Raw genomic sequence first — 24,248 nt, forward strand, 5'->3', positions numbered from 1 at the left:
CTAGATTATCTCGTGCGGGTACATTGGTTTGGGCTGAACGATGTTAGTGCTTGCAGGGATTCTCCAATTCGACCCCGCCTACTGTGCTTATGTTAATGGGATACAGTATATTAAAAAAACAGGGCAACGCGCTACCTACCTTACCCCCATGTTTATCTCGTCAATCATTGGGTCTTGCCGTTTACGTCGTTGGTGCCATGGACAGGAGGAATAATCTCGCGTTTTGTCACTCATAATACTTTTTCTTGACTGTACTACTTACTTAATTAAACCTCGGGAATCTTCTGTTAAAAGGGACATTTTCGAGAATTCAGCACTAAAAGCTCAAATATTCTAGAAACGAAATGACATCATCTCCCCTACCGCTCGAGATATGGTGGCTTGTCTGCCAGGAGCTGGTCAGAGACGCGCCGCCTGACTTCAACTCACTGTTCAGTTGTGCACTTGTTGATCGCGCCATGGCAAAGGTAGCATTACCTCCTCTGTACAGGTATGTGACTGAAACCCGAGTGCTTCTGGCAGGCCAGTCAACGAGAGGGACCAAAATTACTGACATTCTGAACCGTCACCGGGAAGCGTCCACCACAAAGCTCTGGTTAATCTGGATGCATCAATAGCCGGGCAGGTCAGGTGGGCAAACCTATGGCGTTCCCTGATACTGTCCAGCATCGGCAAGACTGCATTCCCTTATGCCCTATGGATCCGCAAGCTTCAGCTCGGCGACCTGCAGTTGACGCTCCAGGACATTGCGCGAAACCCGGCCGTCCGTGAGGATCTTTTTAAGGGCGACATGGCCGAGTTTGAGATGGTGAGCAACGTCAACATGACGCGCGCCGTCCAGAGGAAGCTCGGTAGAGTCCCGTTGGCCTACGACGCCATCGCACTCAAGGTCGGCGACGCCATCACTTCCTTCGTCAAAGATGCGGCTGACCGCAACGACAAGGTTGTCACTCTGGCAAAGCTCGAGAGCCACCGCATACCCACAGATGTCTTGATCACCTGGACGTCCAGGCTGTCCACTTTGAGATCTCTGACCCTACGCGAGGTCGACTCGCTCAACGCAGATGTGGCTTCCGCCATCCGCCGTGACTGTCCGTCCTTTGCCAAGCTGCGCTGCCTAACTGGCCCTGGGGATAATGCAGATGGAGATATGGCCGCTTTTCTTTTCGGCCTGGCCCCGCAGACCTTGGAGCATTTCGAGGTTATATCGTACAACAACTTTGGCCAACAAACGTTTGCCGCTCTGGCCTTTCATTCCAAAAGTCTCAAGAACATCATGTTGGCTTCCATATCCCAAGAAGCAGTCCCCGCCCTCTCATTCCTCTGCGAGTGCACAGCTATTGAGACCTTGAGGCTAGAATACGAGTCGCGGGCGATTCCTTACCCTTGGAAAGATGACCACAAAGAATCATACCTCCAAGTGGCCGAGTGGCTCCGCAACAGTCAAGGCCTCACCAGCCTTGATATTGGCGCATTACCCGACACTCCCTCGTTGTTAGCAAAAGTACTGCCATCTAAGAATCTGCGCCTACGCAGCCTCCGAGTCCATATCTCCGAGCACACTCGGCAGGACAGTGAATTTTACCCCAGTCTAAGCCACCAGGAGACTCTGGAGGAGCTTTTCATCGAGGACTATGAGGACTCGTTCGGCCCTAGCGAGGCCCTCGTGCAAGCCGTCTCCGAGTGCCGGAACCTTGTTGCCCTCTACGCCGTCAACTCACAATTCACAGCCTTCGACCTCCGCCAGCTTTGTCTGACATTGCCAAGGCTTGAAATACTACAGTTTGACGGTGAGCATCAGGACAGCACACTGGACGCGTTAATGGGGTTCGAGCGCCTCAAGTACGTCACTGTCAATGGCACATCCTCCTTCTCCTTCGACAGGCTCCGTTCATTCATCGAAGGCCTCTCTGTAAAGGGCAGCAAGCCTGCAGAATCGACATCGGCGAACGGCTCAGCAACTATCTCCAAGGGGCCGCACTACGGTTTCAGCTTGATCATTGCCAGTCAGATCGGCTTCGGGAGCACCAAATTTACAAAGGCGCAGGAGACCTCTCTTCAGGATCTGATCAAGGAAAGGGTCAATGGCGAGCTGAGTCTTACTTACATACAAGACGAAGATGAACTGCACGAAAGTGACTTTTCTGACTGAGAGGTCTGATTTTCGTCGCTATTACCTTTGTGGCTTTTTCTCTCTACAGCCTCTTGGTTATGGAATATGAGCTATTATCTCTACAAAATTGCCGAGGAAAACCGGAGCCGGTGTGCAAAACTTGGGTCTGTTTAACATTTGTGGTTTTCAATTTTATTTATCGAATACAGACTCGGCGACATAAATCCGGCCGAGAAACCTCAAGCATTCGCTACTGAAAGTACGCCTACCATGTAATTGTCTATGTGTTTATAAAGCTCCGCGTCTATCCATAGATATCAAGCCAAAAGATTTTTTTTTTTTTCCTACTTTAAGCATTAACATGGTCATGAGAAAGAAAAAAAAAGAGTGGTGCTTTCGCAATGTTCCAAGTCTATGCAATGGTGGTCATAACATGGGATAAACGACCCAAAGTCATTCTATATATATATTTATGAAAAGCAGGACGATATTGGGAAATCGTATCATCGGTTAACCTCTCGCCGCCAGATGCTGCTCCGTTGCGCACATGTGTTCCGACGACGAAAAACTTAAAAAAAACACTAGTGGAAATTATGACCACTGGCTGAAATCAAATTAGCTACAAGTGGAACTGTGCTCCTTCAAGAGAACCCCAATTCTCAGGGAGGCCCTTTGCTTGGTATCCCAGGAGCTCCTCTTGCCCAACCATGTCAGGCACAGCCTTGATGCTCTTCGACGACCTTTGGGCATTCAACTCCTTGGTTATCGCCTTGACGCCATCGGCAAGGTTGAGATAATCGGCCAGGAATTTGCCAATATCAGTGTTCTCCACGTTGCCTCGGATCTTCTCAGCAGCCGGGCCGCCGGAGCTGTACACGTTGACATCGACAGCCGAGTGCCCGTGGGTTGACCAGCCGACGTGGGCACGGAGGCTGATCATCTCGGCAAAGATGACCAGTGCGTTCTCCGGTTGCGCAACCAAGGCACTCAGCTCCAACTCGTTGGCGTTGGTGATACCCAAGCCTTCGTAGACCAGCGTCTCGTTGATCCAGCTACGCAACTTGCTGCGGCCGTCGGCAGAGGCTATAGCGTCGGGGTTGGAGGAAAGGTGAGCGGCGAGCCTCTGCGTCAACCGTTCACAAGAGGCACTGGCCCGCTTCAGAGCCTCTGGGTACCAGTTATAGACGGGATAATGGCCAGGCTCCTGCAGCGCAGTAGAGAGCCCACCCGTCTCGTGGTCGCTAGTGGCTACTAGGAGGCCATCGTCTTCACTGCGCTCCAAGAAGTCAAGCACGGCCTTGAAGGCGTTGTCGTACTCAATCACCTCGCGGACCTGAGCGGCGGGGTCGTTGATGTGTCCAGCGTGATCAATCCTGCTGCCCTCGATCATGAGGAAGAAGCCCTTTTCTGTGTTGGCCGTGGCCTTCTCCAGGGCGCGCAGCGCCGTCTTGGCCATTTCGCTCAGGCTGGGGTAGATGTCAGACTGGTTCCGGCGATCAATCTCAAAGGGAATATCGGTAGGGGCGAAGAGGCCAAGAGTAGGGAGGTCAACGTTGTGGCCCTCCCTGAGCGCATCGAACCCACTGCGGCTATCGATGTAGTTCCAGCCATGCTTTTCGCGGGCGATCTTGGTGATGTCGACATCGTCAGCACGGCAGCTGCCCTGGGTGGTGTTGGGCAGAAAGTGGCAGCGGCCACCGCCAAACATCAAGTCGACGACACGGCCTAGCGGGCCCTCGCCAACCTCCTGAGCGGCAACCTCATCGTTTTGTGAACGGTAATCAACGTGCGATGCAAAGCAGGCAGGCGTCGCATCCGTGATGTCAGTGGTCACAACCAATCCAGTGGTGTAGCCTGCCCGTTTGGCAGCCTCAAGAACTGTGCCACAGGGGCTGTGGTCGGGTAGTGTTGAGATTGCGCCGTTGTAGCTCTTGAGACCACAGGAAAAGGCAGTGGCGCCGGCTGCCGAGTCGGTGACGAGGCTGTTGCTGGAGCGAGTGCGGCTGGATCCCCAAAAGTGACGGTCAAGAGTGAGAACATCGTCAATTGGGAGGCCATTGACATGCTGACGAAAGCTGCGCGTCAATGACAGCGAGGCCGGGCCCATGCCATCCGAGACCATAAAGATGAGGTTGCGCTTCGCATTGGCTGGAGAGTGTGAATCGTCAGTCTGGCCGCGGTGTTGAGACCAGGCAGCAAGGACGATGACGGCGGCAGTGGCGACAAGTGCCCAGACAAACAAAATCACCTCCCTGAGGCGCGTCTGCCAGAAGCTGCCATGGGTGCTAGAGGGCGACTGGTCGGAACGCGAGTTGCGATTGACGCCTGCATCGTTGGATCGGTCCGAGTCCGCAAGAAGCGGAGTTGTTACGTTTGGCTAAGTAAGTAAGCAGGGCAGGCAGGTTGACGGCCCGGATGAGATTAGATGATGGTTTTGGAGTTTATTGGGGTCAGAGAGCTGTAATTGAGGGGCGTGCAGGCAGGTAAGATAATGTAGGTAGGTAAGGTAGGTAGTTAGGGTGCAACAGGAAGCTATTTTAAAGCGTCCGTTCAGACTCACCATGTTTGAGTAAGTAAAGTTTGAAATGACAGACGCGCGTGCAACTTTACAGACAAAAAGCTAGACGAACTTCCCCATGTATTTGTCGCGCATTCGGATCACGACTGAGGATTTTCTCATCAAAGAAAAATGAGGAAAGAGGAGAAAATGAACAATGAATTGCATAGATAAGTCCCACGATCGACGCGAGCTCGTGCTTGGATTTCAACGTCACGGGTTTCATTGAATGCTAGCTCATACCCAGCCAGGCGGGGCCTGTCCCTCCACTAGCAGCACTACGGCAGTGCTTCGGCGCACCCATCAACGAGGAGCACAACGTTTCGGCAAGGGCGCGGAGCTTGAGGATGATGATGTCAAGCAGGCAGGCACAGGCAGCAGATAGCCCAGCCCCATCGGCATTTTTGTGGAGCAGGCAGTTGCTTTGTAGCAGGGGTAATTTTGGTGGCACTGGGGTTTGCAAGTTTAGAGTTTTAAAATTCCAGGTCCGATTCGGCTCTTCCTCTGAGCTAGGTCCTTACTATGTACCTAAGCCAGTCAGCCAGCCAGTCAGTCAGTCATTTTGGTATCTTCCTTACCTACCTAGGTAGGTATTCAATTACGGAGTAGATATTTGAACACCACCTATCCAGCTCTCCTCCCTCGGCAGGGTAGGAAATTTGGATTGGGATCATTTGACTTGAGAAGGATTTTTTTTTTCCCTTTTCTTTCTCGGAAATCTCGCTTACCTTTCTACCCACCTACCGGCCCGCCTCACCCAATATGCTGGCACTGAGACAATAAAACAGCCTCGTCTGCTTCGTATGCGCCTGTTCATGTGATGCAGCCCGGTCATGGAGATACGCCCGCGATTTAGACCATGTCGGGTGCCATCCAAGATCGCCTAGCACAAGTGCTTGGGCGCACCAGTATCGCCGCACATGCGCGCTACATTATTCCGGCGCTGCTATTAACCGTGGCCGCGTCGGCGCCCTTGTTGATATACAAGCGGCGATCAATAAATGCTGGCTCGTCGCAAAATGCCGGCGACGGTAAGCTATAGTGCTCCCATCCATCGTCTTGTAGTATCTAGTACTAGTTCTAGCTTTACACTAGGTCTAGTCAAACCCAGCAGTCCTATGAATCTGCTGCTGATGTCTAGATATCATACCAGACAATCTCTATCCAGATACAGACCCTGAAGGCACCGATCCGCCGCTTCTGCAAAAGCATTCCGAGATCAAGTCATACCAGACATCGCGCTTTACGTACCCCGGTATCCGCATTTTCTACCGACGCCATCCCAAAGTGGACCAGTTACCATCCACGCCTTCTCCCATACCCCTCCTCGTCTTCGTTCATGGTCTGGGCGGAAGCGCTGCCCAATTTACCTCACTTTTGACGAGCTTGATCCACGTCTCGTCATGTTTGGCGATCGACTTGCCCGGCTGTGGCCTTTCTGAATTTGCGCCAAAAGACTGGGGTGCCTACAGGACTGAGGCGCTACTGGAACTGCTCGACAAGATTATCCAAGACTACCGCGACAAGACAACCGATCAGGATGTGGTCTTGATCGGGCATAGCATGGGTTCTGCTCTTGCTGCGCGCCTGGCCAGCAAGACAGTTCCCAAACCTGCGTCTCTATCCAGGCATGTTGTCGGTCTTGTGGCTATATGCCCGCCCTCGGAGCCGCCGCCGGCGAAGCAAGCCGGTCTGGCTCGTAAATTTCTTTCGATCCCCACCCCTATTTTGGATTTATACCGAGCTTGGGACCGGAGAGGCGGCTTGGAGAGTGCTAGTGTCTCTAGATTCGTCGGCGCTGATGCCAGTAAAGAGACCAAGAAACTGCAGTATCGCTTCAACTGCCAAAGCAGAACACCTGTGTGGCGGCGTATGGCATACGGCTTTCTTCCTACATACCACAATGGGGACACCCACGGTGGTTTCGCCGGTCGAGAGGTCTGGAAAGGCCTCAAAATACCGGTTTACCTCATAGCAGGACGTGACGATCATATCACGAAGCCAAGTGATGCTGAGAGGATACGCGAATGGCTTTCAGAGGATGTAGACACGACGGCATCACCTCGAGACGGTCCCATTATCGTGGATAGTGCTGCTCCTTTGGAGATTCCCATAGAGCGCCACGATGCTCAGAGCAAATCTCGGATTGAAGACCTTACCGATGAAGACTTTCAGCGAGCCCGACATAGAGTAAGTCTGGACGACCTTCAGGAGGACCCCTCAACACCTCGTGAAGGGTCTACCGAAATACCAACGTCACCCTTGCGGCCCAGGAGGTCTGTGGAACTCATAATCTTGCCATCGCCGGCGACACACGCCCTTCTCTACGCACCGTCAACGGCGCGCGTCCTAGCAGGCCTGGTGTCGGACTTTCTAAGCACGAGCATCAGTGGTCGCCTCTCACTCGGCTGGCAGCTCCAGTACCTTTCCAAGGAGGGAAAGTGGGACGTCAAGAACTTGGCCAAGTGGAAAAACGTAGAGCCAGTCTCTGACCCGATAGCGGGGATATTCAGAGCTATGAAGACTCTGCGCGAGGTCGACGAGACTCATTCCCCGAAGGCTTTCGTTGAAAATTGGGGCCATAGCATCAGGGACATCATCGACATATCACATGACACGCCGGTCTATGATCCGGCTGGACTTGAGGCTGGCGGCATCCGATACCACAAGTTCCCGTCCGTGTCCAAAATACCGCCTACCCCCGAAGAGGTTGAGGCCTTTATTGCTCTTGTCGACAAGGTGAGGGCGGAACAACGGGAGAAGTTCCAAGGGGATTTGAAGGCTGCGGTTGCTGTACACTGTCACTATGGTTTCGTAAGTGCTGCTGAATCGGGACATGTATACATTTCCTTGCTGACTACCTTATTGGAAACAGAACCGGACAGGATTCTTCATCGTATGCTATCTTATTGAGCGCGCCGGCTTTGGCGTACAGGCCGCCATTGACGAATTTGCCCGTGCGAGACCTAAAGGCATTCGGCACCAACATTTTCTCGATCAGCTTTTTGTGCGCTACTCATCACTGGATTCGAGAAGAAAACAGGAGCAGTGAAAGAAGCCCGACCAGTCACCCGTTGCGCTTGGCGTTGCAGTGCCTCCGTTGAACTCGAGATTCGCCGGACTTATTCTCGGTATTGAGACTGTTGACTAGGGACTGGGGGAAAAACTAATCCAAAGTACGATACCTGTTATATTTATACCCTTTTTTTTTCTTGGATGGAGCGCCAGGAATACACTGCTACATAACAGAGGAGTTGATATCTGGATGGAATTCTAGCACCAGTCATCCGTTCCCAAGGCCTCCGTGCCATAGAAGTGACGTAGTATGCAAATCGCAAAGCGTCTTAAACCAGGGCCTTGGGCACACGAAACATTTGCCGGTCCTTAGAGAATATCATGTATCTCTGGCAGGTCTAAAGCAAGCATCGTATAGAGAAGTGGTCATCCACATGTTGTAAATTCATCGGGAACCGATCAATAATTTCAATCATTATATTACACACAGCTTTATGGTATTTTCGCCAGTACAGACAATTGTAGTGTACAATGCAGCCCTCGGCTTCCCCTAATTTTAGTACTGCCGCCGTTCTCCAGAATGGGCCTCCCCATACAACTATCCGCCCTCTTTCATTTTTTTTTATTTATTTTTATACATATTCAGACACTACGCCCAAACCCAGCCGGAATGAGCGCGGCAGCAACATCCCTCGTGCCTCTCTCGGTAGCTAGCAGGTTGTACTGGGCGGCGGCGTTCCTCGTGTCCAGCACCTCGACCCTGATGCCCAGGCCGGTGATGAACTTTCTCGTGGCGGGGCACAGCGGCCGCATCTCGGCGCCCAGGCCCAGCAGCAGCAGGTCGGGCCGGGGCCACACGAGACCCAGCAGCGCCAGCGCCTCCTCGGGGTTCGGGAGCTCCCACTGTCCCTTGGCGTTGACGAGCTTCAGGTTCGACGACGGCTGGTCGCCGCCCCAGGGCCGCCAGGAGAAGGCCTCGCCGTCGACCAGCAGCAGGCCCGAGTCGCGCACCGTGGTGCCGTTGGCCAGCCGGAAGCCGTCGGCCAGGCACGCCGAGACGGAGAACTCGGGCTCCGGCGCGTCGGCCAGCACGTCCAGGCTGCCGATGTCGGTGCCCTGGCTGCCCCCCTGACGTTCTTCTGACGGTGGTGGTGCTCCTCCTCCCCGCTGCTGCTGTTGCTGCTGCTGTGGCACGCGCGCGGGTCTTGGTGCCGTGGTGTGTAGAAATCTCGAGGTTTGCCCTGCAGAGTGTGTACTTGGTATCCTGCTGGATATGCTCAGGTCCTGTGTCCATGTCGCTATCCGCATTGTCCTTTGGGGAATGCTGGTGGATAACGATGCTTGTGGTGTGGATGTGGTCAAGGCGCGGGATAGTTGTTGTGATGACCGCACCGGTGCAAGGCGCCTGGCGGTGTTGCGGAGGGTTTGGCACATTGCGGCGGTGTGGTTTTGTCCCCTTTGCGCAGTTGTCTGTATGCCTTGTTGATCTGCGGAGGCAGGTATAACAGATCGGGTCGGGGTTCCAATTTAAAAAAAAAAAAAAAAAATCCAGGTCGTAGTCAGCCGTCGTTATGGTGTCGTTTCGTATATACAAATCTGTGAGACCGCCCACTGACCAAGGTCATGAAGTTGGGTAGGGTACCTAAATAATTACCAGATCTGGGCTTGCGGAGGTGGTTCGGTCGTCCATCACGTCAGAACGAGACCATGCGTTTTACTACTAGAGTAATTGCGCAGCATTGCAACGGTAGAATCTCGAATCGATAAGACCCACAGCAGTGGGACTTTGTTAGCTTAGGTAGATTGGTAGCACGATTTTTTACATGGAGATTATCCAGTCTAGTCTAGTTCCAGACGTAGATTCAATTGGAAATAAATGTAGAACTAGAAATGCAGGCAACACTGATACTTGCGATGCAGTCCATCAAACGTCCTATATGAACCTTTGATCATGTTGGCGGTCATGGATCATTCAATCATTTGCGGTCTTCATTCATATTTTTCTTCCCAGGTAGAAACATCAAGACACCAATGTGTCAAGAAGCCCTCAATTGTTCACTAGTCTCCAGCTCTCTCAAAAGCCAGAGGCTGTCGAAAACTCGACAGTATGGACATTCGGCCTGCATATTTGGCCTTGTTTGTGAGGGGTTGCACGGCTGTGATGATTTTGGTCTTCTCTATCATGCAGACAAGAACGCCTTTTTTGTTTTGTTTTGCATTTCCCCCAAAAAGACGTGAACACCAAAACAATGTTGCAGTAGCCGAGTTCCGATAAAGAGATCCGTTCCCATCCGTTTTCCTCACTCTCTTTGCTGTGAGAGAAAATAAAATAAAAAAGAGGAAGCACGCCTAAAGACCAAACCACCCCGGAGCCGTAGAAAAAAGTCGTCGTTCGTCACAAGACATGGCAATCCGTCTATTTCTTCTTCTCGCCCTGGGTCTGCTCCTTGAGCACCTTCTTGACAATCTTCTGCTCCTCGATCAAGAAAGCACGGACAACCCTGTCGCGAACGCAGTTACCGCATCTTGAGCCACCGTACGCGCGCTGAACAGTCTTCTTGGGCTTGGAGATCTGGGCGTACTCGCGGGGCCTCAGAGCAGGGACCTGTAGAAATTCAAAAACGCAAATGTCAGCAACCTGCAGTCGATATCGAATCGCCGTGGCGTGAAGTTGCCAACCAAGTGAGTCGACCAAGTTCCCGTCCGCGGCCATGCCTGATTTGCCATTTTCCACTTTGGATCTTCCTTGCGGAGCTGCTTCGAAAGGCAAGCAACCGTCCCAATGAAGGCCCATCCACATCTCGATAATGAAAGCTCCTCCTCTTGCCATGGCCCAGGTTCCGAATCCCTACTGCTGCAGACCTTCCTCACTCGACCATCACTCCAAGTGTTTGTTTCCGAAATCGACCGTGCTTCATATGGTACTTACACCCGGGAGCTTGATGCCACAGTCACCGCACTTGGGGGCAGTGCCACGCTTCTTGATGTGAAGGATACGGAGGTCGCCGCCGGGGGTCTTGATAAGACGTGTCCGGTTGGACGACGTGTTGTAGCTGCGATCATGAATTCCTCCGTCAGCAACCCTGCTCCTCATTCTGCCCAGAAAAAAGTCCTCTTTCTTTCACGAGCTCGGTCGTCCACAAGATCACCACTGCCTTCCCAGAGGCTCCCCAATCCTCAACTCGAGCCCTGTTTCGAGGGGAGCCTCCGTGGGGCCGTGACGCCTTGCAGTCCAGACCACAATTTCGCTCGATCGTCTAGTTTGCTGCAGAGAAACAAAAAAAACTCACGGGTTGCGGCGGCGGTAGGTAACGCGGTTGTTGGGCATTTTGGCGGATTTTGTCGTCACAACGGCGGGTGTTGTTTCTGGATTGTCGACCGACTTTTTTTTGGCTGGATGATGATTTGGAGAACAACTGCAACTTTTCTCGCAAGTGTGCGCTGGTAGGGCCCAATTGTGGGGCGATTTGCTCTGGATCAATTACCTAAGCCAGCTGGCGGGCTGTGGGCCAATGGAAAGCATCGAACGAGTTTCTCTCAAGGTACCCCGCCGCGATTTTACTTGAGGCTGGTGGCATCCCGTTAGTCAGGTGACATTTACATGGAAAGGCAGTTTATACGCGAATGGTTTTGCAGCTGGACTACGTGGGCATATGTGCACTGCATAAATTGTCTATTATCGTTTCCACCCCTAATTACACCAGACCTAAAATGGAACTAGACGGACCTTAGCTCTAATAGGTGCTTGGTTATTTAACTTGGATATGAGTTTACTGAGAATGCGATAACGTAGGTACACACATAGGCCCTTAAGGCTCGGCAGAAATGTTGCCAAAATTGTTCAGATTGTTGGCAAGCAGCCATCATCATATACATTCTACCTTATTGCGGGTGCTGGTGGTGGTGCAATATACGCGTCTGTCAATTGCAGAAGCGTCCCAAAAAAAACATGCAAGTCTAAATTTGACAAACCCCTTCCTCCTCCACCTCCACCAAGCATCGATACCAAGTTGACACAGTGCTTTCTACATAACCGACCTTCTGGTCATAAAAGTAATACCCCAGAATTTCCGTCACAACCGCCAAGTAGTCCGGTTTGTTGATAAGTTTAAAAAGCTATAGATGACATGAGGTATGTCATACCGTCCGGACTGTAACTGTTTCCCGGAAAGAATTTGAGAAGAAGAATGAGAACGAAAAGCCGAAGCCCATAAACCGATGGGCCACAAAGAACAAGATGATCTTGTTTGTTTTTGTTGGAAAGAAATCCGACCCATTAACGCCGTCAGTGTAACCCGATCCCATAAAACAGGGGCAGAAAAGCAGTCCTTACTGCTGACTGCCAAGTACCAATACAAACTACCCATTGAAATATATTTTATTCATGCCACCGTCGTGTCCATTTGTGTTCGTGTTTTGGTCGTGGGCCAACAGAAATGGCCTTCTCTCTCTCTTCTTGGTGTCCAAGGAATGCAATTGTGAGCGAGCGAGAATATTTCCCGTACTTAGAACCCTTATGAAAACTCTTAGGGCTCGCCCGGGGCTGTTCCTGGATGTGAGTGAGGATGACTGGCGGGAAACAGACTCATCGTGATTGCCCGTTTGCTCATCCTCCCGTCCGACGAAACCGATTGTGAATGCGGTGATTGGTAAAGACGCATCATTTCGTCGCTGACTCGTGCTGGACAACCGGAACGGCTTAGTCGTAACGGTTATTTGCCTACATGACCGAGGTTGACAAGAGCCTAGCCTCAACGTCGTCCATGCCACCCATATGATCCATGCCGTTGGTACGATCCATCATGTTGGCTCTCTCCATGGCGCCCACGCGAGCATCCATGTTGTTCATTCGGCTCGTGTCCATACCGGTAAGACGACTGTCCAGAGGCGGGTTACCCATGGCGCTCATCATGTTACGGTTGGCCTGGTTCTGTTCGAGATTCTCCATGCGTTTCTCGAGGTTGTCCATCCTGGATTGAATGCTCCCGAAACCCTGAGAGACGTCATGGCTGAGACGATCAATCTTGTTGGCCAAGGTGCGCAGCGTCTGTGCAATGGGCGTGTTTTCTTGACCAGGTAGCACGGCGGGCATTCGAGGCTCATGATTGTGCCGGGCTTCCTGCACGGCAAACCGCCACTGGTTGCTCAGTTGCACCTCACAGACGGCCTTGGCGCGCCACGGGCAATCAACTTTGCGCGTCGAGGGATTCCGTTTCTTGGCGGTGCTCGAGTATTTAACACCTCCACGATCGCAGACTAGGTCGTAACGTGTAGGCTTTCCATCGCGATAGTTGGAGGCGCGTAGCTTGACTACACCGTAGCCCTGCTCTTTGGAGAATTGTTGGACGGCTGAGAGAAGATCCTCAAAGGACCTGTATATTCCCTCGGGTGGTGGCTGAAGGGTTGGAGCAGGCGACTGGGCAATGGACCTAGCAGTGGAAGGAGTCGCGTTCGGGCCCCGCGTCTTCGCGACGGGAGTGGTTGCCGGCGGCGGGGGAGGCGGCGGGTTATGAGCCGCGTGTTGGGGAGGACCCTGTTGTGAGGGAGCCTGGTTCGGTTGTGCTGGTGTGCTCCAGCTCGAAACGGGCTGTTGTGAAGCCGCACTCGACACCATTGGTGCTACCATTGGGGGAGGCACGGCCGACATGTTTGGGTCGTTCATCGAGGCCTGGGGTGCCAGCTGCTGCTGGGCGGGGATATGACCAGAGGTCGATGGAGCTGGTGACGGAGGCGCCGCCTGCTGGTAGTAAAGTACTCGATCCGTTGTGGCGATGTTGGCCACAGCGACAGCAACTTCTCGAAGAAGTTGCTGCTGCTGAGGAAGCTTGGGGGTGTTGACGAAAGGGTAAATGGCAACCAGGCCAAAATGGTGGGCGATGGTTGATGGTGGTGAATGATAGACCAAGCAGGTCGCGAGCGGACAGTGCGGACAAGACTTGGTCTGGCGAAGCTGGGCCCCAAAAAGGTACCGTACCTCAGGTACCAGGTAAATCAGGTAAGGTACAAGAAGAGAGCGACTAAACCCAAGAACAAATCGCGGTTGGTCGAACGCGCTACGACTCAAGAGGTTTCAAACACACCAAAATGGGTGATTGATTTGATGACCTTCTTGCTTGCTTGCTTGCGTGAATGGGGTGGTATAAAGAGTGACGGGTTTTAGATTTGGTAACCTGGGCAGGTTATCGAATGGGACTTGTCAGGACTGGCAAGACAGTGGATATTTTTTTTCTTTGGTCGCCCACAACGGCCAGAACTGATTGGCTTCGTGTTGCTTGATTTTGTCCAGGGCGATAACGAGGATTTGCCGATAAAATTGATCAGGAACAAGAAGCCAAGAACCCGATTTTTCAGGTTGGTCGGGAACACGGTGGATGAAAGGGAATTATACGGGATCGGCGACGGAAGAGTTTTAACGGGTTGAAGGGTGCAAGAACAGAAAAAGGTCTCCAGGTTTGAATTTTTTTTATTTTTTTTACGGGTGTTTTTGTTTCTGCGGCTGCTTGCTTGCTTGCTTGCTTGCCTGCTGCACGCTGCATGCCTTGCAATCTTCTTCCCACCTTGAACCGTGGCGGGCAGCAGGTTGTCGGACGCAACTCATTGGTTGACTGGTTGACTTTTCACTATAGCGGGGCCAACGCTTGGTGCGCGTAGACAGGGACCAACTTCTGGGTGAGCAAGGTGGACGCGGGTCTGGGACAGGGATTCCAGCACAGATCCATTGTTTAGCGTGACATCCCAGCCAAGCCTGCTTGCCTTGCCTCCACTGCCTGGATTTTCGGTCTCAGGTACAGTTCAAGTGCCAACTACTATGCACAAATGAAAAGCGCGCGCGTGTGTGTGTGTGTGGCTTGCTTTCTCTTTTTATTTTTACTTTGCTTTGTTTCTGTTGGCTGCGCCAAGCCTCTCACTCTCTTCACCCTGGCTTACAGGGAATTTGCCAACCAGCAACCACCACATTGCTTGGTCAGTCGAACTACCAGATCGTACCGTAGGTAGTTAGTTGCCCGGGAAAACTAAGTACCTAGCAGCCAGCCAGCCAGCCATCCATCCAGCACCTCAATCAATGTACGGATACTTGGTCCTGGCTTCCATTTGCTTTGCACTTACTTTGTGGCACACCATCTTAAAACTTGTCAAATCCTGATCGACTCAGCGAGCAAGCCGCGACCAGAATAAAAAGTAAATACATACAGCAAAAGAATTATTTTTGTGGCCTGGTTCGGTCCCCTACCTTCATCCGGTAGTTACAAAATTCGGCGCTCAAGCCTCTCCACAGCAAGCACGAGGCAGCAGCTTGATTTGCTGCTTGGTTTTTGGTTTGTACTTTGCACAACCTTGACACACTTGTCGGAATTTCACTACCGAGTTTTGGCGCAAGTTTGCTGGTTTAATTGCTTTTTGCGAACACCAGGGGTTGTGGATCAACCAAGGGGCTTTCTTCACACCCATCTTTTTTTATTCTTTCCATATACGTACCTGTTAGTTTGATTCAGACCAAAGAAAGCCTGTGTTGCTGTGGCTTTTAGAGGTCATGTCATCCAACCCTCAACTTGCAAGGCCAAATGGTGCCCCCACCGCGGCTTCTGTGTCCGCCGGCGACGACACGTGGGACGAGGCCAAGTATGAGGCGAGCCTCAAGCACCTGCATGAGCTTCATCTTCAGGCAAGTGAAAAAAAAAGTGTTTCCCAAGTTGCTGTGCCCAATCCGGGCATGACCCATCATTCATTGGAGGCTCCTCTCCGATCCGTCGGCATCTTTGATAATTATCCACCTCTCACTATTTATATCTTACAAGGTGGATGAATCCAAGTCTAACCAGCCGAGTCATCAGCTACGTCGACTTCGAGCAACAATCCCTCGAATGATTGCCCCTGCCACGGAAAATATTGCCAATCGTGAGTTTTGTCTCGGGGTCTCAGGTCATCTTTATCGGCCCGTCGTCAACCATACTGACCAAAAACTTTGTTTTTTTTTTAGCTGCGGAGCTCTTTCCAGCCCTGCAGCAGTCAATGGCATCTGGAGTAAAGGATGTCAAAGACTTCAAGGAGTCTATGACTAGTAGGGAAACCAATAAGATCATACAACGAGCAGCGCAAAGCCGGCAGAAGAACCCTCTCGGGATCAAGCCGTGGCGACCAAAGGACGATCCCAACTGGACTCAAATGGACCTGGACTAAGAACGTGGGCTGGTTTTTGTAGTCCTTGGCGCCCCTTGCCTGTAATGACTCTTGAACAGGCTCATCCGCGAAATTTTGATGCTTCTACTGACTTGTCAACAACGTCATTTACGTCGCTTCGCATCCTTTTTTTCAATCAAGTCATGAGCACCGGCTTTTCAGGTATTTTTTTTACTATTTCTAATCACATGAAATGCCGATATCAAGAGGATCCACACTTTTATTCTGGTAGTACAACGATACCCTCCTCATTCTCGTATTCTTGTTAGTGTTACCATTGATCAGCAAACAATAACGACACGTTACTTTGACGATCTTCGGCGGAGATGTGTCAGATAACAATGTCCGGGGTTCCAGTCTGCACCGCCTCCTCCGTGAGTGCAATTCCATCTGCTACTTGGAGAGGGCTTTCGCCAAAGTGTCCTTCTTCCTCCTCTATACGCTCCATATTTGTTTTTGGGCGCAAGTCATGATCAAGGTCAAGATCTTTCAGATACATGGTGTTGGCAGGCCTGATATCACTGTCCTTGAGACCAAACACCTCCTCCGAATCAGGTGGGGGTAACATTGTCAAACAGGCAGTGTTATATTCCTCTTGGCTGAAAGGCAGGCCGAGGCCTACATCGCAAGCTTCCTCTGTCAGGTACTTGAGCTGATCTTGTTTGAAAATACAAGCCGGCAAGTTCCGAGGTATCTTTTTGTTCAGGTCATCGGCGGAGCTGTGGGCGATGCCACCTGGTACGGTCTGGAAGACTTGCTGTCGCACAAATGAGTTGCCCCTGATGGAAAGAGGGCTATGAAGAGAAATCATGCACCGGTCAGCAGACTGTCCGAGCAGTATTGAGAGGCTCCCTGAGGTGTGCAGGTACAGTTAGGGGTCTGGCTAGTTACCTTCGGCCATCGTGGGGAATGACGGTGCTGCTGCCAATATTTCCACCTTGGTCGTTGCACTCCGCTAGAGGCGGCGTTGGTGGAGGGGTCCAAGGCGGCCGGACTACCTCACAACCAAAGAAGCCACTAGCATTGGGCTCGTGACTTCCATTGGCAATTGGGCCAATAGGGAATCCCATGGCATGGCTGTGTTGGAAGTCAAAGTTTTGTTGAGGTGTTGGGTACGTACTGAGCTGATTCAGATGTGACTGGATTAGGTCCATAAGATTGAATTGTGTATGACTTGCTGGAAAGGGTTCGGGAGGGCGTCGAAGACCAAGGTTCCTAGCGACGTTTGGGTCATATAGAGGTCGAGAGGAGTACGCATGAAATCCAAATCCCAGTGCTGCAGTTGCCGGCACGTCTCCATTGACAATACCGTTCAGACTCAGGTAACTCCTTTCAGCAAAGTAGGGGCGGCAGCTGTGGCAGAACTCCATCTCGCACTCTTGCCTAGGTGATAACACCCAAGGCTTTCCTGAAGTATTTCCAGCCTGTGCTACAGACGCTCTGGCTGCTTCAAGGGCCTGCTTTCTTTGGGCAACCAGCCTCTCGATTTGTTCTTCTGTATAACCGGCCCTCTGCTCTGCCTTGATCTCTGAGAGGATGGTTTCCCTGTCTGCCGTTGCTCTTCGATCCGGGCCTCTTGCAGGCGGCTTGACGAGCTTGGCAAGTCCTTCTCCAAGTTCATCCCAGGCGACAAAGTTGTCCTCGAAAATGGCGTTGCTCAACCTGAGCTCAAGATCCTCGACACAATGGTAGACATAACCCTCGATCGGCTCGCAGAGACAGTTCGGGCAGACAAAATTGTCGTCATGGAAGCGCACGACTGTTGAGTGGGTACAATCTCTATGGGTTTGGCGTCTGGGTTGGTAGTTCGATCGGGGTCCGGACCCTTGTTGCCACACAAGTGGTGGATCAGGGTTGGTGGTCGATGGGAATGTACTCATGGTAGGTAGTGGGCGGGCACCAGTGCCATGTTGATCAACAACATGAGTATCGTTGTTGTTTGAGGTTAAACCGTTCTCTTGTTGATCAAGCTGAAAGACTTGGTCGTCGCAAATGGGGGCATACAATGACATGTTGAGTCGAAGTATAGGGATTCTATAGATCGATACCCAGTCGGAGATCAAAATGAGAAGTTAATCTTGATGCCAAGTGTATGTCAAAACGATATGTGGTTGATATACATGCCATTCCGTGGCAATTCAAGATCAAAATTCATCGAGGACACTATCATACAGCAAGCAAGTCAAGACTTGATAAACATAGACAGATCTGGGTAAGTTGTCTGTACTCACACTTTGAAGTGTTATGTGTCTATGTGCGTGGAAAGCGGTCACAGTCAGACAGGCTTCGGTGGTAGTTTTCAGAGTGACCGATTTTAAAGACAAATTTCTCAGGACTCATGGTCCTTTAGGAGTCTGTCTGGGCCTTTGTGCCTTGCGTTTGACCTTGAGCTCACTTCTCCGTCAGGAGGAAGATTTTCTCTCTGTATTGGATGTACCCGTTACTCAATCTGGTAGGCTACCTTGATCACCCGTCCCGCTCTCCATTTGTAGCCAACCCCTCACTCCATGATGCTAGTTAACGGCGGGAGCATAATTTGACAGGAATAAATTTGTAGTTTGCTCAGCGCAGTTATTCCCATGTTTGCAAACAAGTATGTTTTTGTCAGCCCAAGTTGGTTGGATTGGCATATTTAAGACAATCAGTTTGAACAGTTTAAAAGAATTTCCAACATCACTAACGAGGCCACCCGGCTAATAATGTATTTGGGTTGTCAATCATAGATACCGATATATCCTGATAGCGAGGTGGTCGACGATGAGAGCAGTTGAGAAGCTACCTGTGATTTTTATTTTTGCATCATGTAATGTGTGATGGATATGGACTGCGTTTGCGTTAGCGTACTAAATGAATGTTGGAACGAACATCGTATCTCTGTTCTCCATCGCCAACTGCTTGCCTGACATCCACATCAAGGCATATAAAGAGGCCAATGAACAATGTATATTTAACGTAGTGGAGGTTTTATTCCGTTGTCATGCATAGCAGCTGGTTTAGTTATTAAACTTTGTAGCAATTGAGCCAATCACCGACATTGTGACCAAATTTTGGGCTGAACCAGCAAATCCCTGTCTCCCGCCGAGCACGCCCCACCTTCAAAATGATGGAAGTCAATGCAGCCGCGGTTGTCAGCCAGGTCGCGCCTGCCAAGCTACCTCCGCATTGGATTGACGAGGAGCTGGCCCTTCTTTTAAGCAGAAGGCCAGCCAGAACCCCCGGTACGTGCAGTGCAAAATAATTAACAAATCCCACTTGATGAAATCAAAACACCGCCCAATACCTGCACCTGAGCTTCGAATGGGTGCAATCGCGAATTTAATCACTTCAAAATAGCACTGTAAGTAATCGTGTTTTTTTTTTTTTTCTTTTTTTTTTTTCAATTGCATCATTGACGTGCAGCCAATTGGTGAGCGCGCTTGTCAGGACGAATTGAATCCCAACAGTGTGCCCAGCGGTACGCGTTGTCGGGGCAAACATCAAGTCAGGATGGGACGAAAACAACAAAAGCGGTGCGGCGGTAAACAAAAGCTTTGCCTCGCCTTGCGAAGCCACCACAGCCAGTGCGATCTCTCCACTTTATACACACCGCATCGAATTGCATCGCATCGTTTTGTTCAAATCGACTAGCTTCAATCCCATAGGGCTTAGACTTTTTGTTTTGCAATCATACTTACGACTTTTTTTAATGTCTACCTAGTGTTGTCATTGTACACACAGACGATCGGACCCGACCCGACCGAACCCGACCCGACCACCTTACATGCCAGCCTGAAGCGATCTGACTGCCCCTCTATATAACAAGACACGTTGGCACCATGTCTCTTAAGATCGAGCGAGACACGTTCGAAACGGGCACCTCCACGGCTGCCAAGGTTGCGGAGCAGGTGTCGTCAAAGCTTTCCGAAGCCCGAAATGCTCCCCTCCCCGGCACCAGCGGGAAGCACCCCGTCTCTGCCGCGGTCGGCACCGCGCTGACGGGTGGTAAGGGCATGGCCGGCACCAAGGGCTACCTCGCCGCATACATCAAGCAGCTCGAGGACAATCCGCTGCGCACCAAGATGCTGACGGCCGGCACGCTGTCGGGCGCCCAGGAGCTCATCGCCTCGTTTCTCGCCAAGGACAGGAACAAGCACGGAAACTACTTCACCAGCCGCGTTCCCAAGATGGCTGCCTACGGTGCCCTGGTCTCAGCACCAATGGGACACTTCCTCATCTGGCTGCTGCAAAAGGCCTTCAAGAACCGCACCAGCCTGCGTGCCAAGATCATGCAGATCATCGTCAGCAACCTCATCATCGCACCGATCCAGAACTCAGTCTACCTGACAGCCATGGCTCTCATCGCCGGTGCCCGTACGTACCACCAGGTCCGTGCCACCGTCCGCGTCGGCTTCTGGAAGGTTATGAAGGTTTCTTGGGTTACATCGCCCATCTGCCTCGCCTTTGCCCAAAAGTTCCTGCCCGAGGAGACCTGGGTACCCTTCTTCAACCTTGTCTCGTTCGTCATTGGTACCTACGTCAACACCATCACCAAGAAGAAGCGCCTCGCAGCTCTTCGCAAGAAGCACTTTGGTGATGGTGGCCCTGGTGGCCGCCCCAGCTCTCTCGGCGGCCGGCCGGAGGACTACCCTCCTATGGGCCCCAACCCACCTTACTAGGCGAGAAGACGTGTGATCTAGGTTAGGGTTTAGCAAATTCGATGCTGCAATGGCGTTGAGGGGATTGGGGTTGGTGCCTTTGGAGAAGGATCAGGGCCTGATTGGATAATGGCGTGATGCCTCGACGACCTGGTAACAGAGGCGAGATAGGTCGCCAAGGTACAATTATTTATATGTATCGCCGCCCTGGCATATTGTATTTTCTTGGCACATCCAGCTTTCTATGTTTGATTTTTCGGTAGATGAAGATATGCCAATAATATTGATGTTCGATACCTGCGGCTTGGTCAAGAGCCATAATTGAAGCGGATACCGTCTGTTAAAGAGTGACTTCCACACAAGCCCGCCTGGGTAATATCCACAGTGCATGTTGTTTTGAGTCTTTGGGCAGTAAACCTTGGGGTTACTCAGATGAACACTCGGTGTGTTCAGTGCCCCAGTATTCAGTGATGCCTCCTATTCTGTTTCATGTGCCAGCCAGCCTTATTCTCTCTTCTCTTGAACGCATATGCCTCAATTGTGTTGCCAGCAGGCTTGTCTTCAGCTGTCCTTTCCCGCTAATATCCTGGCCGCATATAACTTCCAGAAAGTTATTTTCCAAAGAGGCGTATTTGTGGACTTGCTTGACTTCTCAATGTGCCATTGCCTCTGCTTCATCTCCCATGAGTGCCATGGCGGTTGAGGTATGGCCATCCCTTTCCAGCGCGGGCTGGTTCGATGGCTCCACGAGCGACTCTTGCGCCCGGCCGGCCTATAGACTTCTGAGTGCTTTTCAGCGACGATAAGGACTTGTCTCGGTGACGTTCTTTTTATAGCTTCTTCAGTCATGTTCCGTCACGTTTCACTCTCCACTCGACTCTGCCTGCGGGCCAAGCATATAACTAGGACTCCAGTACTCCCATTCCTCACTCTGCTTGTCGACCCAAAGCATGCCCTCGCCGAGGAGGTCTTCGATGGCAGTTTGCGACCTCGGTCGAGACCAGCGGAGGTTCGCCATGAGCATGGAGATGCTCACGTAGCCGAGCACTTGCACGGCCTCGAGCACGGCGCTCTGATCCGTGTTCAGCTCCTTGGGGATGGATCGAATGTAGGGTTTGCTGCCGACCTTGATGATAGAGTACGCAGACCCAAGGGGCTTCAGCGTTCCCACGGCCCGAAATATATCGTCCCTGGCAAGTTTTGTAAGCATGTGCTCTAGTTCATCAAAAGCCGGCGGCAGCGGTGCAACTTACTCGGTGACCTCGGCAGAGCCCTCACTCCTGCTCCGCTGAATCATCTCGCGGACCTTTCTGACCTCGAGCAGCCCGCCGTTCTCACCCCTCGTCTGGCCGCAGACCTCGACCACGCGCACGGCGAGCCCAAAGTAGAAGTCGTTGACGGACCTCCCCAGCAGCTGGCCCCAGACGGACCCGGCGCCGCCCTTGCCGGAGCTCGAGCTGGCGAGTGGGTCGATGCCGATGGCGGCGCACATGCGGGCGAACTGGGCGCGAAAGGCCGGGTCCGACCGTATGTCCTTGGCGTGGGTCTGGGCGAACTGCTGCAGCAGGGACCGGAAGACCTCGAGTTGCGTCTGCAGAGCCTGCGCGTTGGAGGTCCGGAGGGCCGAGCCGTGGGTGGCGTACTGGGCCGATGTCAGCCGGCTGCGGTCAAAGGCCGCGAGGCCGACACCTTTGCGGGACATTGTTCTGCTTTTGGCTGGGTTGGGTTGTATGACGGTTTGTTTTTTTTTTTTTTTTCTTTTCCTTTTCTTCTGTGGACAGGTATATGTCACTATAATGTGCCAGGAAAACCTGTGGAATCCCAAGCGAAATTTGAAATAAATGATGCAATGTTTAGTACGTAGGTAGGTAGGTAGGTATATAGCAAGAACAGATGATCGGACTGACCAAGCTCTCGTCTATTGCATAATTATGTTATTTGTCTCCTTTTGGGACGATACAAACCGGAAATAAGCAGAGAGCTATGATTTATCATGAACAACACAGGATATGGATTTTTTACACAGTTTAGTACGAGGTGAATGACAACTAAACGATATCCCTCCCTACTGTGCTTCTAAAAAACAGCCAAGGTAGACTGACTGACTTGGTCACGATACTGGAGAGGGCGCCTTGGCCGCGGGGCAGTAAATATGGGGCATCGAAATTGAAGTGGGGACCAGTTTCACCAATCAACATCAAGTGGATTTCACCTCGTCTCTTGTTGCTCTCGAGCACGTGATCCCACACCAAAAACCCTACCAATATGCAATTCCGAAGTGGGCCCCCGAAAAAAGAGGGAAAGGAAGAAGGACCGCTTGTTGGACATATCACCACCCAACTCGACGAACGCTGCGATTCCCCCCCGACGACCATTCCATTTTCTTTTCGACTCTCCGACCGATCCGGCAAAACCCGCCTTACACATCCCTCAGAAACCGCAATCATGTCGTCAAACAAGCAGAGAGTCCAGTGCTTCGGCAAGAAGAAGACGGCCACCGCCGTCGCCCAGTGCGTCAAGGGCCAGGGCCTCATCAAGGTCAACGGCCGCCCGCTCAACCTCGTCGAGCCCGCCACTCTTAGATACAAGGCAAGCACCAACATTTGCGTCCGAATTTTTTGACTGCGCCCGTCCCGCCCGCTGCGAACGGGAAAGAGACGGGAGTCCCGAAACCGATTTCGAAAACCGCCTACGTCCCACAGGAACATATGCGGGAGGTCTCGAGCGGGAGGAGGACGGGCGCGGGCGGGGGAATGGTTGAAAACAAAACAAAACAAAACAAAAAAACGCGGTTGGGGACTGTGGCTAATTGGGTTTTGATTTGGGAACAGGTTTACGAGCCTCTTCTGGTCATCGGCCTTGACCAGGTTGCCAACATGGACATCCGTGTCCGGGTCACCGGAGGTGGTCACACTTCGCAGGGTATGAAGAGACTTTTTGCAACCCTTTTGTGCACAGGAGGGCGTGGCTTTATGAACGCGAAGCATACACGTCAAGTCTACACGCCATTCGGCATGGGCCAAGCTTTTCTAACGTACTCCTCTTTTTGTTATTTCTACAGTCTACGCCGTCCGCCAGGCTATCGCCAAGTCGATCGTTGCCTACTACCAGAAGTTCGTCGATGAGCACAGCAAGAACCTGCTCAAGCAGGCCCTGACACAGTACGACCGTACACTTCTTGTCGCCGACAACCGCCGTTGCGAGTACGTAAACCCTGCGAGCCCCTGGTTTCGCTTTTTGGTTGTGGTGGTGTCGGAAGACAGATGGACAGTCTCAATTCATCCATGGTACTCTTTGGAGGTACATGGGAGAACTGCTAGCAATGTCTCTGCTCTTCATGACACCTCGACATCGATAATTTTGCTTGCTATTCACATCCGATACTAACCTGATACCCCCTATCACAGGCCCAAGAAGTTCGGCGGTCCTGGTGCCCGCTCCAGATTCCAGAAGTCTTACCGTTAAATTTTGTCTCCGGGTATACCACGTGGTGGAGGGAGCGGAGGCGTGCAACGGCAGGGGAGTTTTGGACTGGTCACGATGCTTATTGGTCATACTGTCTGCTTTTTCTTGGGGCAAAAGCACGGCGGTCTCACGCCCAGAGCCAGCCGCGGGCAGGCAGCAAGTTCGATCCATCACTTGCTCCAAAACACGGGGCTGGCTTTGGCGATGTTTTAAAGTCATGGAGTCAAATCGGATGCCTTGATCGAATTTCCTGGCCAAAAAAGGGAGGGTTTACGGATGACCCTTT

At 51.8% G+C, this 24,248-nt stretch overlaps 11 protein-coding genes across 11 annotated transcripts; 5 read left to right on the forward strand and 6 right to left on the reverse strand.

The window, feature by feature from the left end:
• Window positions 1–281: 281 nt before the first annotated feature.
• On the forward strand, window positions 282–2,152 carry PgNI_09417 (uncharacterized protein; the record flags this gene model as incomplete). The annotated part of the gene is made up of 2 exons (XM_031129401.1): window positions 282–490; window positions 577–2,152. The coding sequence occupies exons 1-2, from the start codon at window positions 345–347 to the stop codon at window positions 2,150–2,152; spliced, it is 1,722 nt and encodes a 573-aa protein (XP_030977584.1). The 5' UTR covers window positions 282–344.
• A 282-nt stretch (window positions 2,153–2,434) lies between these two features.
• Window positions 2,435–4,997, reverse strand: PgNI_09418 (uncharacterized protein). Its single transcript, XM_031129402.1, has 2 exons — window positions 4,674–4,997; window positions 2,435–4,490 (listed from the first exon to the last, which is right to left on the reverse strand). Exons 1-2 carry the CDS (start codon window positions 4,674–4,676, stop codon window positions 2,733–2,735), a joined length of 1,761 nt encoding a protein of 586 aa, XP_030977594.1. The 5' UTR covers window positions 4,677–4,997; the 3' UTR covers window positions 2,435–2,732.
• A 219-nt stretch (window positions 4,998–5,216) lies between these two features.
• PgNI_09419 (uncharacterized protein) lies at window positions 5,217–8,098 on the forward strand. Its single transcript, XM_031129403.1, has 3 exons — window positions 5,217–5,701; window positions 5,824–7,484; window positions 7,546–8,098. The coding sequence occupies exons 1-3, from the start codon at window positions 5,530–5,532 to the stop codon at window positions 7,720–7,722; spliced, it is 2,010 nt and encodes a 669-aa protein (XP_030977592.1). The 5' UTR covers window positions 5,217–5,529; the 3' UTR covers window positions 7,723–8,098.
• Window positions 8,099–8,327: 229 nt separating this feature from the next.
• Window positions 8,328–9,119, reverse strand: PgNI_09420 (uncharacterized protein; the record flags this gene model as incomplete). The annotated part of the gene is made up of 1 exon (XM_031129404.1): window positions 8,328–9,119. One exon carries the CDS (start codon window positions 9,117–9,119, stop codon window positions 8,328–8,330), a length of 792 nt encoding a protein of 263 aa, XP_030978256.1.
• Window positions 9,120–9,655: 536 nt separating this feature from the next.
• On the reverse strand, window positions 9,656–11,096 carry PgNI_09421 (uncharacterized protein). Its single transcript, XM_031129405.1, has 3 exons — window positions 10,976–11,096; window positions 10,615–10,738; window positions 9,656–10,290 (listed from the first exon to the last, which is right to left on the reverse strand). The coding sequence occupies exons 1-3, from the start codon at window positions 11,011–11,013 to the stop codon at window positions 10,102–10,104; spliced, it is 351 nt and encodes a 116-aa protein (XP_030978257.1). The 5' UTR covers window positions 11,014–11,096; the 3' UTR covers window positions 9,656–10,101.
• Window positions 11,097–12,405: 1,309 nt separating this feature from the next.
• PgNI_09422 (uncharacterized protein) lies at window positions 12,406–14,642 on the reverse strand (the record flags this gene model as incomplete). Its single annotated transcript, XM_031129406.1, has 2 exons — window positions 12,406–13,635; window positions 14,613–14,642. The coding sequence occupies 2 exons, from the start codon at window positions 14,640–14,642 to the stop codon at window positions 12,406–12,408; spliced, it is 1,260 nt and encodes a 419-aa protein (XP_030978253.1).
• Window positions 14,643–15,216: 574 nt separating this feature from the next.
• On the forward strand, window positions 15,217–15,863 carry PgNI_09423 (uncharacterized protein; the record flags this gene model as incomplete). Its single annotated transcript, XM_031129407.1, has 2 exons — window positions 15,217–15,352; window positions 15,664–15,863. The coding sequence occupies 2 exons, from the start codon at window positions 15,217–15,219 to the stop codon at window positions 15,861–15,863; spliced, it is 336 nt and encodes a 111-aa protein (XP_030978254.1).
• A 331-nt stretch (window positions 15,864–16,194) lies between these two features.
• Window positions 16,195–17,875, reverse strand: PgNI_09424 (uncharacterized protein; the record flags this gene model as incomplete). Its single annotated transcript, XM_031129408.1, has 2 exons — window positions 16,195–16,657; window positions 16,755–17,875. 2 exons carry the CDS (start codon window positions 17,873–17,875, stop codon window positions 16,195–16,197), a joined length of 1,584 nt encoding a protein of 527 aa, XP_030978261.1.
• A 1,244-nt stretch (window positions 17,876–19,119) lies between these two features.
• Window positions 19,120–22,294, reverse strand: PgNI_09425 (uncharacterized protein). Its single transcript, XM_031129409.1, has 3 exons — window positions 21,751–22,294; window positions 19,557–21,687; window positions 19,120–19,198 (listed from the first exon to the last, which is right to left on the reverse strand). The coding sequence occupies exons 1-2, from the start codon at window positions 22,197–22,199 to the stop codon at window positions 21,360–21,362; spliced, it is 777 nt and encodes a 258-aa protein (XP_030978262.1). The 5' UTR covers window positions 22,200–22,294; the 3' UTR covers window positions 19,120–19,198; window positions 19,557–21,359.
• PgNI_09426 (uncharacterized protein) lies at window positions 19,679–20,518 on the forward strand (the record flags this gene model as incomplete). Its single annotated transcript, XM_031129410.1, has 1 exon — window positions 19,679–20,518. One exon carries the CDS (start codon window positions 19,679–19,681, stop codon window positions 20,516–20,518), a length of 840 nt encoding a protein of 279 aa, XP_030978258.1.
• Window positions 22,295–22,942: 648 nt separating the features above from the next.
• On the forward strand, window positions 22,943–23,962 carry PgNI_09427 (uncharacterized protein; the record flags this gene model as incomplete). The annotated part of the gene is made up of 4 exons (XM_031129411.1): window positions 22,943–23,104; window positions 23,329–23,419; window positions 23,559–23,700; window positions 23,905–23,962. The coding sequence occupies 4 exons, from the start codon at window positions 22,943–22,945 to the stop codon at window positions 23,960–23,962; spliced, it is 453 nt and encodes a 150-aa protein (XP_030978259.1).
• Window positions 23,963–24,248: the final 286 nt, after the last annotated feature.

This window comes from Pyricularia grisea (genome assembly GCF_004355905.1).
Source record: "Pyricularia grisea strain NI907 chromosome Unknown Pyricularia_grisea_NI907_Scaffold_7, whole genome shotgun sequence".
NCBI lineage: Eukaryota > Fungi > Ascomycota > Sordariomycetes > Magnaporthales > Pyriculariaceae > Pyricularia > Pyricularia grisea.

What these genes read in the sequence shown, in the direction of transcription:
- PgNI_09419 (XM_031129403.1), top strand. Translation starts at nt 5,530, where the DNA reads ATGTCGGGTGCCATCCAAGATCGCCTAGCACAAGTGCTTGGGCGCACC. An exon ending in GTCGCAAAATGCCGGCGACG is followed by an intron (nt 5,702 to 5,823) that starts GTAAGCTATAGT and finishes ATATCATACCAG; the next exon opens with ACAATCTCTATCCAGATACA. An exon ending in TACACTGTCACTATGGTTTC is followed by an intron (nt 7,485 to 7,545) that starts GTAAGTGCTGCT and finishes TATTGGAAACAG; the next exon opens with AACCGGACAGGATTCTTCAT.
- PgNI_09421 (XM_031129405.1), bottom strand. Translation starts at nt 11,013, where the DNA reads ATGCCCAACAACCGCGTTACCTACCGCCGCCGCAACCC. An exon ending in ACCTACCGCCGCCGCAACCC is followed by an intron (nt 10,739 to 10,975) that starts GTGAGTTTTTTT and finishes TCATGATCGCAG; the next exon opens with CTACAACACGTCGTCCAACC. An exon ending in GTGGCATCAAGCTCCCGGGT is followed by an intron (nt 10,291 to 10,614) that starts GTAAGTACCATA and finishes GAATTTCTACAG; the next exon opens with GTCCCTGCTCTGAGGCCCCG.
- PgNI_09425 (XM_031129409.1), bottom strand. Translation starts at nt 22,199, where the DNA reads ATGTCCCGCAAAGGTGTCGGCCTCGCGGCCTTTGACCGCAGCCGGCTG. An exon ending in GGCTCTGCCGAGGTCACCGA is followed by an intron (nt 21,688 to 21,750) that starts GTAAGTTGCACC and finishes AAAACTTGCCAG; the next exon opens with GGACGATATATTTCGGGCCG.